General features: G+C 54.0%; 1 protein-coding gene and 1 long non-coding RNA gene across 2 annotated transcripts; both read right to left on the minus strand.

Annotated features, from left to right (window-relative positions):
• Positions 1-3,245: 3,245 nt before the first annotated feature.
• Positions 3,246-6,825, minus strand: APLNR (apelin receptor). Its single transcript, XM_006937323.4, has one exon. It carries the CDS (start codon positions 6,530-6,532, stop codon positions 5,390-5,392), a length of 1,143 nt encoding a protein of 380 aa, XP_006937385.1. The 5' UTR covers positions 6,533-6,825; the 3' UTR covers positions 3,246-5,389.
• Positions 6,826-7,518: 693 nt separating this feature from the next.
• Positions 7,519-10,707, minus strand: LOC123380612. The gene is made up of 2 exons (XR_006586627.1): positions 9,917-10,707; positions 7,519-7,653 (listed from the first exon to the last, which is right to left on the minus strand). It is a non-coding gene; the product is annotated as an uncharacterized LOC123380612 (long non-coding RNA).
• Positions 10,708-13,129: the final 2,422 nt, after the last annotated feature.

Here is a 13,129-nt window from a genome sequence, read left to right on the forward strand (position 1 = left end):
TCCCCCGAAAATTCATGTGGCAGCTCTTGCTTCACAGCAGGAAGTGCCTGTTCTAGTCCCACCTCTGCCGTATTCCCACTGTCTGTGTATAAATCTCCCTCCCTCCCAAGACCTTAGTTTCCCATCTATTCAATGGGAAGTTGAAGCTCTCCATGTAGCTCCATGAAGTCAGGGATGGTGTCAGGTTCTTAGCATCCCCACCTTCTGAGACAGCAGGAACATAGTAGGCATTGAACAAAAGCTTGTTGAATGAATGAATCAATGAACATTGCTTGAAACTCTCACAGTCTAACTATAAGTAATCAGCCCAAGGTCTCTGAATCTCCTTGACTGTCAACCTGATTGTAAGCCCCCTTTGTAATCTTCTCCAACATTGCTCACAGGGACTGTGTAAGCATTTGGGTAATAATTCACAAGGGCTGCACCTGCTGCTTCAGGCCCTGCAAGCTTCCAACTCCCCAGAGTTCAGACAGAGTGGAACCAGCTGAGAAAGGCAGATGTCACATCCAGCTCCGGTCATGCTGTGTCATCCTGGCTTCCAGGTGTGGTCTTCCCAAGGGATCCATCAGCCCCTTTTAGCATCTTTCTCTCCAACAAGCATGGTATGAGAGGACCAAAGCTCCCAGCCTCTGTCTAAGCTAAGACCCTGGCAGATATCTTCAAGAGAAAACAGTTCATGCCCAGGCAGGGGGAAACAGGAAGTCACCCCCTAAAAAATCCCTGGCCCCCAGGTTGTCTAGAGACCTGCACCGTGGTCCCCGGCCCCAGGCTGCTGTCATCCACGCTCTGAGACCTGGGCAGGCTTTCCTCTGGGCCTCTGCCTGGCTTCCCTCCCAGAGCTGGTATAGGGCAGAAAGCACTGGTGAGTAGATGAGCTGCTTTGCAGTTCTTGGAGGGGCTGTTCTCTGTCTCCTCTCTGGTAATTCCACTACATGGAGAATTTCCCCACCAACCGCTCACCCTCCTCCCTTCCAGAGCAGCCCTCGCAAGGAAGGCACTGTCTCTAAAGTCTGCCCTGACACCCTGCCTAGACTCCTTCCACCGTCTCCATTAAGCACTTGGAACACCTTGTACACTCCCTCCTTAGAGCTTGCTGATTATCATCACCCCTCTCGCTGCTGCCTCCATCTGCCTGAGTCCTGTTCACCATTTATCCTGTGCCCACCGTGCTGCTTGGCACCAAAATGGTAAATAAGGACTGGATGAATAACCAGATGAGTGAGTGAGTCAGTGAAGAAAGGAAGAAATGTGTGGATGAACGAATTATTAACTGTTCTACAATCGTACAATTTTTGGATAACTTACCTTAAATTTCCCTGGAGGGCTGGTGAGGTGGTTGTGTTGTTTTGTTTTTTGGGTTGTTTTTTTTTTTTTCCAGCATCTGTAAAAAAAAAAAAAAAAAAAAAAAAAAGCCTGAATAGCTCGTAGCAGTTGTAAATTCTTGCAGCTTTTCCCTGGTGTGCTTCCAAAGGCTGAAAACAAGCGACACCCAGTCCTCCAGCTCCCTCCTCCTTCTCACCGCAACCCTCAACCCTCTCCCTCCTCACCCACTGTTTTCGTTTTCTAAACATTTTTTTAAAGTTTTTTTTTTTTAATTTTTTTTTTCAACGTTTATTTATTTTTGGGACAGAGAGAGACAGAGCATGAACGGGGGAGGGGCAGAGAGAGAGGGAGACACAGAATGGGAAACAGGCTCCAGGCTCTGAGCCATCAGCCCAGAGCCTGACGCGGGGCTCGAACTCACGGACCGCGAGATCATGACCTGGCTGAAGTCGGACGCTTAACCGACTGCGCCACCCAGGCGCCCCTAAAGTTTATTTTTTTTTAAGAGAAAGAGAGACAGAGAAAGTGAGGGGGGAGGGGCTGAGAGTGGGAGACACAGAATCCTAAGCCAGCTCTGTGCTGTCAGCCCAGAGCCTGATGAGGGGCTTGAACTCCCAAACCGGGAGACCATGACCTAAACCAAAGGTCGAGGCTCAACCGACTGAGCCACCCAGGCGCCCCCCTCCTCACCCTCTTTCTTTCTCTCTCCACAGCTCTGTCTCTGTCTCTCCCTTCACTCTCTCTCTGCCTCTGTCTCTCGGTCTCTCTGTCTCTCTCTCTCTCTCCCTCTCTCACATCCCCCACCCTTCCTCTCACCTCCCCATCCGGACCAGTCCTTATGCGGTGAGCACTCCCCACATGTGCCAGCGCCTTACAGCTGAGGCCCTCACTTTCCTTCCAGCCCACCTGGCCCTGCCTCACTTGTACTTCGTGCTTGAGAGCGTGGGCTTTGGAAATGGTCAGGTTCAGCTCTCCCCGGTCTCATTCTTCCATGTACTGGTTGTGCAACCTTGGTCGAGGCACCTGACTAATCTCTCCGAGTCTTGGCTTCCTTACCAGCAAAATGAGGTAAAGATGCCCGGCTCTTAAATAAGATTAAATGAGATAATATTTGGAAGAGCTTCGCACACACAGTGGTAAATCACAGTAGACACGGGCTCTCTCGTCACCATCCATCCTGCTGCAGTGACCACCTTTGCATCATCTGCAGACGCTGTTAGTGCCCGAAATCTTCAGGGAAGATGAGGAACACCTCTGGACTGAGTAGTCCCCCTCCCCAAGGATTGCATTTCAGACTCTTCCTCCCCCAAATCAGTGACCATCCATCTCTGACTCTCTGCTCTTTTGTGCCCACCTTAATTTGCCCAGAGAATCTGTGTGGATGCGGACATCCCCAAACCTGGCCTCCTCCAGAAATCATGTGAGTTTTTAGCAGTCGTGAGCCTCTGGAGGGGTAGTCCAGGAAATCCTGATTCCGTAGGTCAGGGGTGCTGCTCAGGAGTGGGTACCTGAAAACATCCTGAGTGACTGTTTGGAGACCAGGCACCCGAAATTCTGATCTAAATTGAATGCATGCTCACAGAACAATGAATGAGTGAATGAGTGAATGAATGAATGGGTGCACTCCAAAATATGGGCCCATTGGCTCCACAGCTTTTCAGAGCCAAAAACTGAGCTGCTTTATTTCCTGTGCTCTCCCCTGCTCTCACTCCCAACCCTTGCCCTGCCCTGGCGTGTATCTCTCCGTGCTCTTCCCACCTCCCCCCTCCCTTTCTAGTTTCCCACCTGACTCCCGTTAGCCCCTACTTTCCTCCTGTGCCCCCTCAGCCATGCCCACGCCACCTCCCACTGCACCATTTGCAAACTGGGGGCCTTTCCCCATCCCAAGACACTTGTGTGAGAAGAAGCTCTGGACACAAGAGTTACACAAAACAGATTTATTTAATGAACCTCAGTGACTAACAAAGTCAGAAAGTAGCAGAGACGTTATGAAGAGGAAGGGGCTGGAAGGGGATGGGGTAGCCTCCACCCTCTGTCCGGGGCCACCGATGAGTTCCAGGAAAGAGGTCTCTGGGGTCACCGAGGAGAGTCTCGGAAGCTTCCCTTCTAGAAGCTTTCTCCAGCCTTGACAGCATGCTTTGAGGACAGTGCTGGGCTGAGAAGGGAAGATTCTATCCTGTGAGGGGGAGACTGAGCTGAGAGGAGTCTCTTCCTTTCTCCTCCTTCCTCTGCTCCCGGGGCTGGCGCCATCCCAGGGATGGTCAAGCTCTCCATTGACACCAAGCTGGGCTCTTCCTGCCTCCGTGGTGCAAATCTCGTCCTTCACATCCCATCCGGAGTCCTCTGAGAACAAAACCTGGAATATACACACCCCTGCCCCTAGCTCACAAAGGCCCCACCATCAATTTTGTCCTTGAGGCCTCTCTGGTGCCATGAAGTCATGCCCTCAGCCCTGCCGAGGGGCTCCTGTCCAGATGGTGAGATGAGAAAAAAACCCACCCAGTTCTTTTCACCCCAGGCAAGAAAGCAGCCTCCTTAGAGAGAGGGCCACAGACCTGGGAAAAGGCTAAACTCGAAGCAGGGTGGGGAGGTGTGGAAAGGGGGCCATGGGAAGCTCTTTACCACCTCCTGCTTCCCTCATGGAACTAGGAAGAATGGGACCCACCACATCGGGTTTCCCTAGGTCTTGGGCGCCACTGTCCTGGGGACAGATCTCCCCAGAGGGGCCCCAGCAGTAACATAGACTTCTCTCTTAAAGCACGGACCAGCCGTCAGAGCCCCCAAATCCAGTGGGGGGTGGACTCATTTTTACTCTATATTGCTTCAATATGTCCCTCTTCCCCCAAGGATATTGTGTGAAGAGTGGAGGTGTGGTAGAGAGTAGGGGGTAGTTCACCCAAGTGACAAATGACTTCATCTATGTACACACACACACACACACACACACACACACACACAACTCTTGTCACCAAGAAGCACCAGTGCTCAAGAAAAAAGCCTCCTGTCTGGGGATGACAGGGTGTAGGGGGGAGACGGAGATAAGACCTGCAGCTCACAGCTCTGGAGGAGGCTGGAAGGATGAGGAATCAGAGAGGGAAGCCAAGCAGCATATAGACTAAATACAGACTCCCTTCTTCCTCCATGTTCCCCTCCCAAGCCCTCCCCCACTCATATAATGAAACAAGGAGCCGTCCCTTCACCAAATATGGTAGCCTTCTGATTGCCATGAAGAGACTGAGCGAGAGGGTCTGAGGAAATCTATAAAAAGCATATCTTGTTGGCATTGGGGAGGGGGACGCAGGAAGGGAGGCACCCGTCTGGGATAACCTAGTGCCCGAAAACACAGTGAACTGATCCAGTTTGGGGGAAAGTTCTGGAGCTCCCAGCTGCAGAGCCTGGAGTTAACTCTTGGCTGGCCCCAGCCCTCCAGTCCCGGTCCCTGCTGCTCTCTCCCCCGCCTGCACTCTCAGGGAACCAGACAGAGCTGCAGCAGGGGCCCTGTGTGCAAGCTTCAGGATTCTTAACCCTTAGGAGCCCTGCAGACCCGGGAGGTAAAAAGGGGAAGAAGGAGGGATTGAGGGAGGGGGTGTGCTGTGAGAGAGGTGGCTGGGCTGGAGAGGATTCAGAACGGAAAGTGCAGAGGGAGGGGAAGCAGGGACAGGGACATGGGGAGAGAAAATTAGGGGAAAAGGAGGGAGAAGAAAAAGATGGAGAGCCATGAAAAGGGGTGGGGCAACCCACGTCAGCTGAGCCAGCGTGACTTCCCCCATTTTATACAAATGGGGAAACCGAGGCTCAGAGAGGTCAAGAGACTGGTGCAAGGTCCATCTCACCGACACCGAGCGGCTGAGCAGGGGTCTGCAGGGCTCAGTCTCCTTCCACTAAACTACACACATCTGAACAAGACTGGAGGAGGAAGGACCACAGGAGCGGGCAAGGAGGCGGGCGGCAGGGAAGAGGGCCAAGTGCAAGGGAGAAGGTGCTATCATGCTACCTGACTTTCAGAGAGCGGGGGGGCAGAGGCCGGGGCAGGCGGAGGGCACCGGGCTCCCCTCCGACCCCAGCCCTAGTCCACCACCAGGGTCTCTTGGCTGTAGGGGATGGACTTCTCGAGCATCTGCTCTCCGCCCTTCCCCGAGTTGGGGCCGGGCCCCTGGCTGTGCCCGGAGGAGTAGCTGGCGGACTTCTCCCCGCTGCCGCTGTGGGCCGCGGCCCCGCACCGGCCCTGGCCCCGGCAGAGCACCGAGGCGCAGGCCTGGCGGAAGCGGGGGTCGAAGAAGGCGTAGAGAAAGGGGTTGAGGCAGCTGTTGACGTAGCTGACGCAGGTGCAGTAGGGGAAGACGTTCATGAGGAAGAGGTCGAAGTCGCAGGGCCAGCGCAGCAGGCCGCCCAGCGTGTAGAGCGTCTTCACCAGGTGGTAGGGCACCCAGCAGAGGGCGAAGGTCACCACCAGCACCACGATGATGCCGAGCAGCCGGCGCCGCTTCCGCAGGCCCTCGACGCGCTCCTTGCGGAAGTGGCCGGCGATGGTCTGGGCGATGAAGAAGTAGCAGGTCAGCATGACGGTGAAGGGCACCACGAAGCCCACGGCGGTGGACGAGACCCCCAGGCCCACCTCCCAGGCCCACTCGGAGCCGGAGGCGGCCACCACGGAGTAGTCCATGTAGCACTGCACCCTGGTGGTGTTCTCCAGGTCCCCGGTGGCGCGGAACACCATGACCGGCGCGGCCAGGAGGGCGGCCAGCACCCACAGGACGGCCGTGGCCGCGGCGCCGCTGACCCGCAGCCTCAGCCGAGCGTTGGCCACCGGCCTCACGATGGCCAGGTAGCGGTCGAAGCTGAGCCCGGTGAGGCAGAAGACGCTGGCGTACATGTTGACGAAGACGAGATAGCTGCTGAGCTTGCAAGCAAAGGTGCCGAAGGGCCAGTCGTAGTCCCGGTACGTGTAGGTGGCCCACAGCGGCAGGGTCACCACGAAAGTCAGGTCGGCCACTGCCAGGCTGGCGATGAAGACGTCGGCCGAACGCCTCTTCTCGCGGCTGCTGCGGAACACGGTCCAGAGCACCAGGCCGTTGCCCGTGGTGCCCAGGAGGAAGACCAGCATGTAGATGGCGGGGATGAGGGCCCCCGAGGACTTCCAGTCCGTGTACTCGCACTCAGACTGGTTGTCTGCCCCGTAGTAGGTGTCAAAGTCGCCGGCCTCCTCCATGCTGGGCGGCGGAGAGAAGACGGGGCAGGGGCTCCCGCGGGTACCAGCTCCGTGGCTGCGGCCCCGACCCCGGCGGCCGCCCTGGGCTTCTGGCCCGAGCCTCAGGGGGCAGGCGAGAAGGGGCTGAGGGTGTCCAGAGCCCTTCCCGGCAAGCAGAAGCTGCCTCCGGATTCTGGAGGGTGCCTGCCCCTGCAGACGTCCCTCCGCCCTCTCCTCGCCTTGCCCCAGCCTCAGCTAAGAGGCTTCCTTGCGCCCTCCTGAGTCTCTGTCTCCTCCTTGTCTGGTCACTCCCTCCTCCCACCCACCTCCAGACCCACCCCTCACTTGGGAGTCTTAAGATCTTTAAGTTACAGCCCACTTTTTTTTTTTGTTTTGTTTTTTTCCTCTTGTCCCCGGGCAAGTGGACCAAATTGAGCCCTGCCGAGCAGAGCTGGGCAGAATGTTATCTGAGGTTTGCAGCCTGCTCTCCTCCCAGCCCCGCCTCCACCCTCTGGCTACCACCCACCTTCTCCCCAGCCTCTAGTCCCTGGTTTCCTCTGGCCTTTGGAGCACCCCCTCCCCAACCCTCCCCACCTTCCTACTCTCACCCCCTCCCCTCCCCTCTAAATGGGACAAATTATGCAGATTGAAATCCAGCTGGAGCTGGAGCCAGGAAGGGGGGGGGCGGCGGGGGGGCGGGCAAGGAGGGTGTGAGATTTCGCAGGATGCTCTGAGCATCTGGCAAGCCCTCCTGGCAGGCAGGTCTGGCCCCCACCCTCCCCTCCTGCCCTCCCAGCCCCCACCCAGACCAGACTTCACTCCACGGTCATCCTCCTTCACACCTCCACTTTGACCCTCCCTCTGGGAACTTTTGTTGTTTTACAGACACGGTTAAGGGGATTTCTCTAGAATTCATAATCTGTTAGCAGACTGCCGTTTGCAGATGGCATTGGAAGTTTTAGAGGGTGGAGGACAAAGTCCCGGAAGGAAGAAACCTCAGACAAAAGTCATGAAATCAAGTTGTTAAATCTGTGGGAAAACTGAGGCTTAACAAGGTAAATGTCTTACTCAAAGTCACAAGACGAATTTTGTTACAGTTCCAATGTTCGCTTTTCTTCTTCGTCTCCAAGCACCCGCAGCTCCTGCCATGTAGTAAGTGATCATTAAATGATTGCTGAGAGAAGCAATGGACAATGGACGAACTCGTGGGCGAGGGAAAAGAAGAACCCAGGTACATTTCAGTGTTCAGGTTCTTCCTGCCCTTTGGGGACCAGGTCTCTATTAGACCATGCAGCCAGAGAGGGAGGCAGAGAAAGGGGCGGTCACTGAGGGGATGCTGTGGGCACAGTCCCATGCAAATGCACTTTGCCCTGTCTGCTTGCCCTTCCAGGACCTTTTGGCAGGAAAGAGAGAAGGAGAGAAGGATGCACAAGATACGATTTAAAACTGTGCCCCCCAAGACTGGAGGAGTCCATCTCAGGTTGGGCAGGGATAAAACAAGACAAAATCAGGAGATAAGTCTTGGCCTCATCCAAAACAAAGGGCTTACCAAACAAGAATCTCTTGTCTCAAGGGAGGGTTGGTCAGAAAACCTTGCCGGGGCCTTAAAGTAGGGGCCCCCAACTCAAATACCCACAAGGACCCGGTGAAGAGTGTACATGGGCAAAAAAGCTATTGTGGGACAATAGGGAGTGGTAGTCTGTGGCAAACCAGAGCAAGCACACCCCATCAAGAGGAGCCCTCCTAAGCTTCAGTCCCTGGTTGTCATGCAGAAACACGGGACCCAACATTGCCAAGCACTCTGATTTTCTACATAATTTTGAAATTCTGGATTTTATGAGAAATGTCCAGATTTGCAAATCTGGGAAATTCATCCCGTTAAAAAAAACAACAACAACAACAACAACAAAAACACAACAAAAACAAAGGGTGGGGCACCTGGGTGGCTCAGTCGGTTAAGTGACTGACTCTTGATTTCAGCTCAGGTCATGATTTCGCGGTTTGTGGGTTCGAGCCCCACGTAGGGCTCTGCCTGTCAGCACGGAGTCCGCTTGGGATTCTCTTTCTCCCTCTCTCTGCTGCTCTCCCATGTGCACGTGCTCTTTCTCTCTTTCTCTCTCTCAAAAGTAAGTAAACACTTAAAAATAAAAAAGCGAAGGTCGCAACAAGTAAAGCTTGTCCTCTGCCACTCCCACTCTGTGCTCTTTGAACAGGAGCTTGCCAAAAATGTAAGGCAGAGGGTAACAGGGAGGATGGGCCAGGAACAAGAAACATCAAATGTAAAGACAGAGAAATGACAGCAAACACGGCCAAAGTCTCAGGGTGCAATGGGGAGACCCAGGGGAGATGGCGAGAGAGCAGGACAAGACAGACCCCGAGTCTTGGATGGAGAACTGGGTGTGTTTCTCCATATTCAGCACCTCCTCCCTGCCAGGAACTCTTTTAAACATGCTATGTGTTTTATGTGTTTTTATTATCTCTTTCAATCAACACAATGGTGTTAGGAAGTAGGCACTGTCATTAATCTCAACTTACAGACCGGGAAACTGAGGCACAGGGAAGTGAGGTAACTTGGCCAAGGTCACTCAGCTAGGAATTGTCAGAGCCGGGATTTGAACCAAGGCTTGAGCACATGAACTAAAACCTCTTAGTTCTCCCCCCCCAAAAGAAAGAAAGAAGAGAAAAAGAAAACCCCAACCCTTTTCGAATTAGGGGTTTGTCATCTGCTGAGCATTATAGAAATGTGGAATAATGCCAGGATACCTGTCATTTACTTTAAAATAAGCTCTCAGTGGGGCACCTGGGTGGCTCCGTCCATTAAGCATCCAACTCTTTTTTTTTTAATTTTTAAAAAAAAATTTTTTTTAACATTTATTTATTTTGAGACAGAGAGAGACAGAGCATGAACGGGGGAGGGGCAGAGAGAGAGGGAGACACAGAATCAGAAGCAGGCTCCAGGCTCTGAGCCATCAGCCCAGAGCCCGACGCGGGGCTCGAACTCACAGACCGCGAGATCGTGACCCCAGCTGAAGTCGGACGTTTAACCGACTGAGCCACCCAGGCGCCCCAAGCATCCAACTCTTGATCTTGGTTCAGGTCATAATCTCAATGTTCATGAGATCAAGTCCTGAGTTGGGCTCTGTGCTGACAGTATGGAGCCTGTTTGGAATTCTCTCTCTCTCTCTCTCTCTCTCTCTCCTCTCTCTCTTTACCTCCCCCCCCCACACGTGCACTCTCTCTCTCTCTCTCAAAATAAATAAACTTAAAAATATAAAAATAAAAGAAGCTCTCTGAGCAAAATTTTTAAAAGATGGACTAAAATATTTTAGAGATACTCTCCACTCCCCCACTCCCATGGTTGAACAGGTTACAAGAACCCTGGCCAGACAATAGTCTGTACTGTACCTTAGGGATGGAACCATAGCTTGATCCAGAAACTGCTCTGTGGCCGGTCACTCCCAATAAAGATTCCTGGTCGCCTGAGGCCAGCAGGAAAGCTAACAGGACCCAGCATCTGGAATCTTGGCAGTCTGCAAAATGGCGGTCAGGACACCCAATACAACCCAGAGCGGGAGTTAGGTTGACCTCAGAGTACACAGGAGTTGCAACTGCTTAGGGTCTGCTTGCCCTGGCATGTTTGTCTAATAGAAGTCTGTGCAGGTGGACAAATGGCTTTCATTCATCCGACAGTAAGCTTGGGTGAAAACATGTCAGATTACCCCAACCTTGACCTATCAAAAGGGACCTGAGTTGCACAGGAACCAGTTTGGCTCAGGTCAGGTCACGACTGACAGCACCTGTTATGAATACAAACAGCTGCTCAGAACACGCCAAGATAAAGGCCCAGTTCAAGACCCCCAGGTAATCCAAATCTTCTCTGGTTCTCCCAGAAAGACATAGGCACCTGGGCCCTTTGCAGCTAAGAACCTAGAAGAAGGAGAGCCAGCGAGCTCAGAGTGTCCCCAAAATCATGTTTCTCCCCATAGCTATTCCCATTTGGATCGTGAGCCAGACAGAGACCCCGTGGGAGGGGACGTGGGTTCATCTCTTTAGGGCTCTGGTCTCCAGGCCCTGTACCTCTGAGGGGGTAAGAAGCGGTTAATGTCACCTGAGGAACCAGGCTAGTCAAAACGGGAGAGAATTGGGAGGCAAGACTAGGAGGGGGCCACTGATAGGGGGGCCAGAGTGGGTGAAGCGCAGAAAAGATCTGACCTCCAGCCAAAAGCTGGAGCTCCAGCTGGAACCAGGGGGTCTGAGTGCCCACAGCAATGACAGCCCTTTTGAAAGGAGGAGAATCAAGCTAGCGTCACACTCCTCACCCAGCCTGACACCTAAGGTCCCTGTCCATGCAACATCGAGATGAAAGTTTAGTAAACAGAACCAGTAGCTGAAGCCTGACCTTCTGTGTCCCCAGGGCTCAGAAGCAATTCCTCACCAGACAGAGAGCACCTGGCCAGACCCCTGTTTTCATTTTGGTACCCACCCCCCTGCCCCCACTCCCCACCTCAAGTGGGTGCCTGGTAAATGCCTGCTGAATTAAAGCTCTGGGAATGTATGCAGGAAAAGGATGGGAAAGACTGGGTCTTCTTCATTCCAGGGGCTGTTCTACTGCATTAACAAGGACATCTTTTTGCTAAGTTGCTCCAGAATAATCTGCCTTGAGTCATCTGGCAAACCAGCAGCGAGGGCAGGGCCGTTGGCCAGTGTCCCCAGGGGCTGGCCTGCCCTGGAGAGGCCGACTGGTTTCCTGGGGGACTCGGCTCTCTCCTGGGTGATTTCTTCAGGGTATTGTGAGGGACTTGGCATGAAGGGCTCCAGGCAGAACAGCCCCCCAGGCCAGCTGCAGATCCCTTTGAGGAGAGCCCAGACTGCTGGGGGCCCTCTGGAGTCAGGGATTCAAAGCCCCGAGTTTGTTCCTGGCCTAGAAAGCAAGAGAGACTGGCTTGGCCCCAAGCCCGTGACTGTGTGTGGCTGTGTGCACAAACGGGAAGGGTTTGTGTGTGCCGTGGGGCCTCTGGTGAGCATACGGGACTTGCGTGCTCTTGGAGCACGAGTGTATATTGGGTGCGTGCATGCGTTCATGCGCCAGTGTGTACCTGGGTCAGGGGCTGGGTAAGCCTCCCCCTTGTGGGACAGGAAAAGGTGGTTAATTGGATCGCTCTAAGGGCTTGCAGTGGGTGGGTGAGGGAGAAAACCCAAATTCCCCGGTCTGCAGGGACCTGCCCAGACCTTGCCCCAGGCTCTGGGTGGAGGACATCAAAGTGGAAGCTGGTCTTTTTCTGCCCCTTGCTGACTTCTCACCTCCTCCCCCAGCCCTGCTCCAGCCTCCTCACTTCACAGGTCTGCTTTGAACTTACCCAGGGCGACCAGGCCCTTCTCTCCCCTTCCCAAGAGAAAGCACAGCTGTGTCCTGAACAGCTGGTGGTGTTATCTGAGGGGAAGGGGGGGAGGACAGGGGAAGAGGATGAAACTGGGCTGTCCGGCCCACTCTGGGATTCCTCTCCCATTTCTTCTGTCACACAACACCCCCTTCCCCATCCCAGCCCTGCACACACACACACACACACACACACACACAGCCCTGCCTTAGCAGCTTATCTGACCAGAACCAAATGGCCAGCTGCTCCTGACAATGAAAGCAGACCCCCCCCACCCCCGCCCCTCGGCAGCCCCTCTTCTCCCCCTGGCCATTTGGTGCCACTTCAAACTCCCAGGCGTACTTCAAACACCTAGGAGACCCTGGGCTCTGGGGACAGCGAAGGCAGGAAAATCAACGGGCCCCGAGAGCCAGGAAATATAAGCTCCAGTCCCATCTTGGCTATTACTTCATTCCCTCAGCAAAGGTTTATTGAGCACCTACTATCAGCCAGACTCTACTCCAGGCACTGGGCTCACACTGAATTGTGTGAACAGTTCAAAGCGTGTCCCTGGCCTCCTGCACATGCATCCTCCAGGTGGAGGAGAGACAAAACAGCTGAATCGTAAATAGATCAATGAACTCAGATAGTGATAAGAGCAGCAGAGAAAGCTCCGCCAGGTAATGACACAGGATAAATAGGAAGGGGGCAGTTTTAGAGGGTGGACCACCGGAAGAGGGCCTTCTTGGAGTGGCTGCCATTCTAGCTAAAATCTGAATGTCTAGGTTCCTGTGGGAGCCTGGACGAGGCTCTTCCCTCTCTGAGCCTCAGTTTCCCCATCTGTACGTGAGGACGGTGAAGCAGCTGGTGATTCTGGAACAGTGGCAGTGGCTCACAGAGGAGGCTGGAAAAGTGGATATCTTGCTAAAGAAGTCAAAAGAGGGAGGCAACCTGACTCCGTGTAGCAGATCGACGATGGACAAAATCAGACCAGAATCCGTTCTCCTGGCCACGGGCCCCACCTCATGGGGTGTTTGTTAGGCTGCCGGTAACCAGGCTCTGAAAGCCTTTCCTGATTTCCTCACCCACCCCCTCACCCCTCCCCTGACACCACCCACCCCCATTATTTAGCACACTTCCCTAAACAAAGTGGGTCTCTAGTAAGTGTGTGGGGACCGTTTCTCTGCAGCCACGAGGACTAGAATTTCTACAACCTTGGGAGCAGTTAGGGCTTTCTTTAGGACCTCCTAGACGGGGAGCT

This window comes from Felis catus, chromosome D1 (assembly GCF_018350175.1).
Source record: "Felis catus isolate Fca126 chromosome D1, F.catus_Fca126_mat1.0, whole genome shotgun sequence".
Taxonomy (NCBI): domain Eukaryota; kingdom Metazoa; phylum Chordata; class Mammalia; order Carnivora; family Felidae; genus Felis; species Felis catus.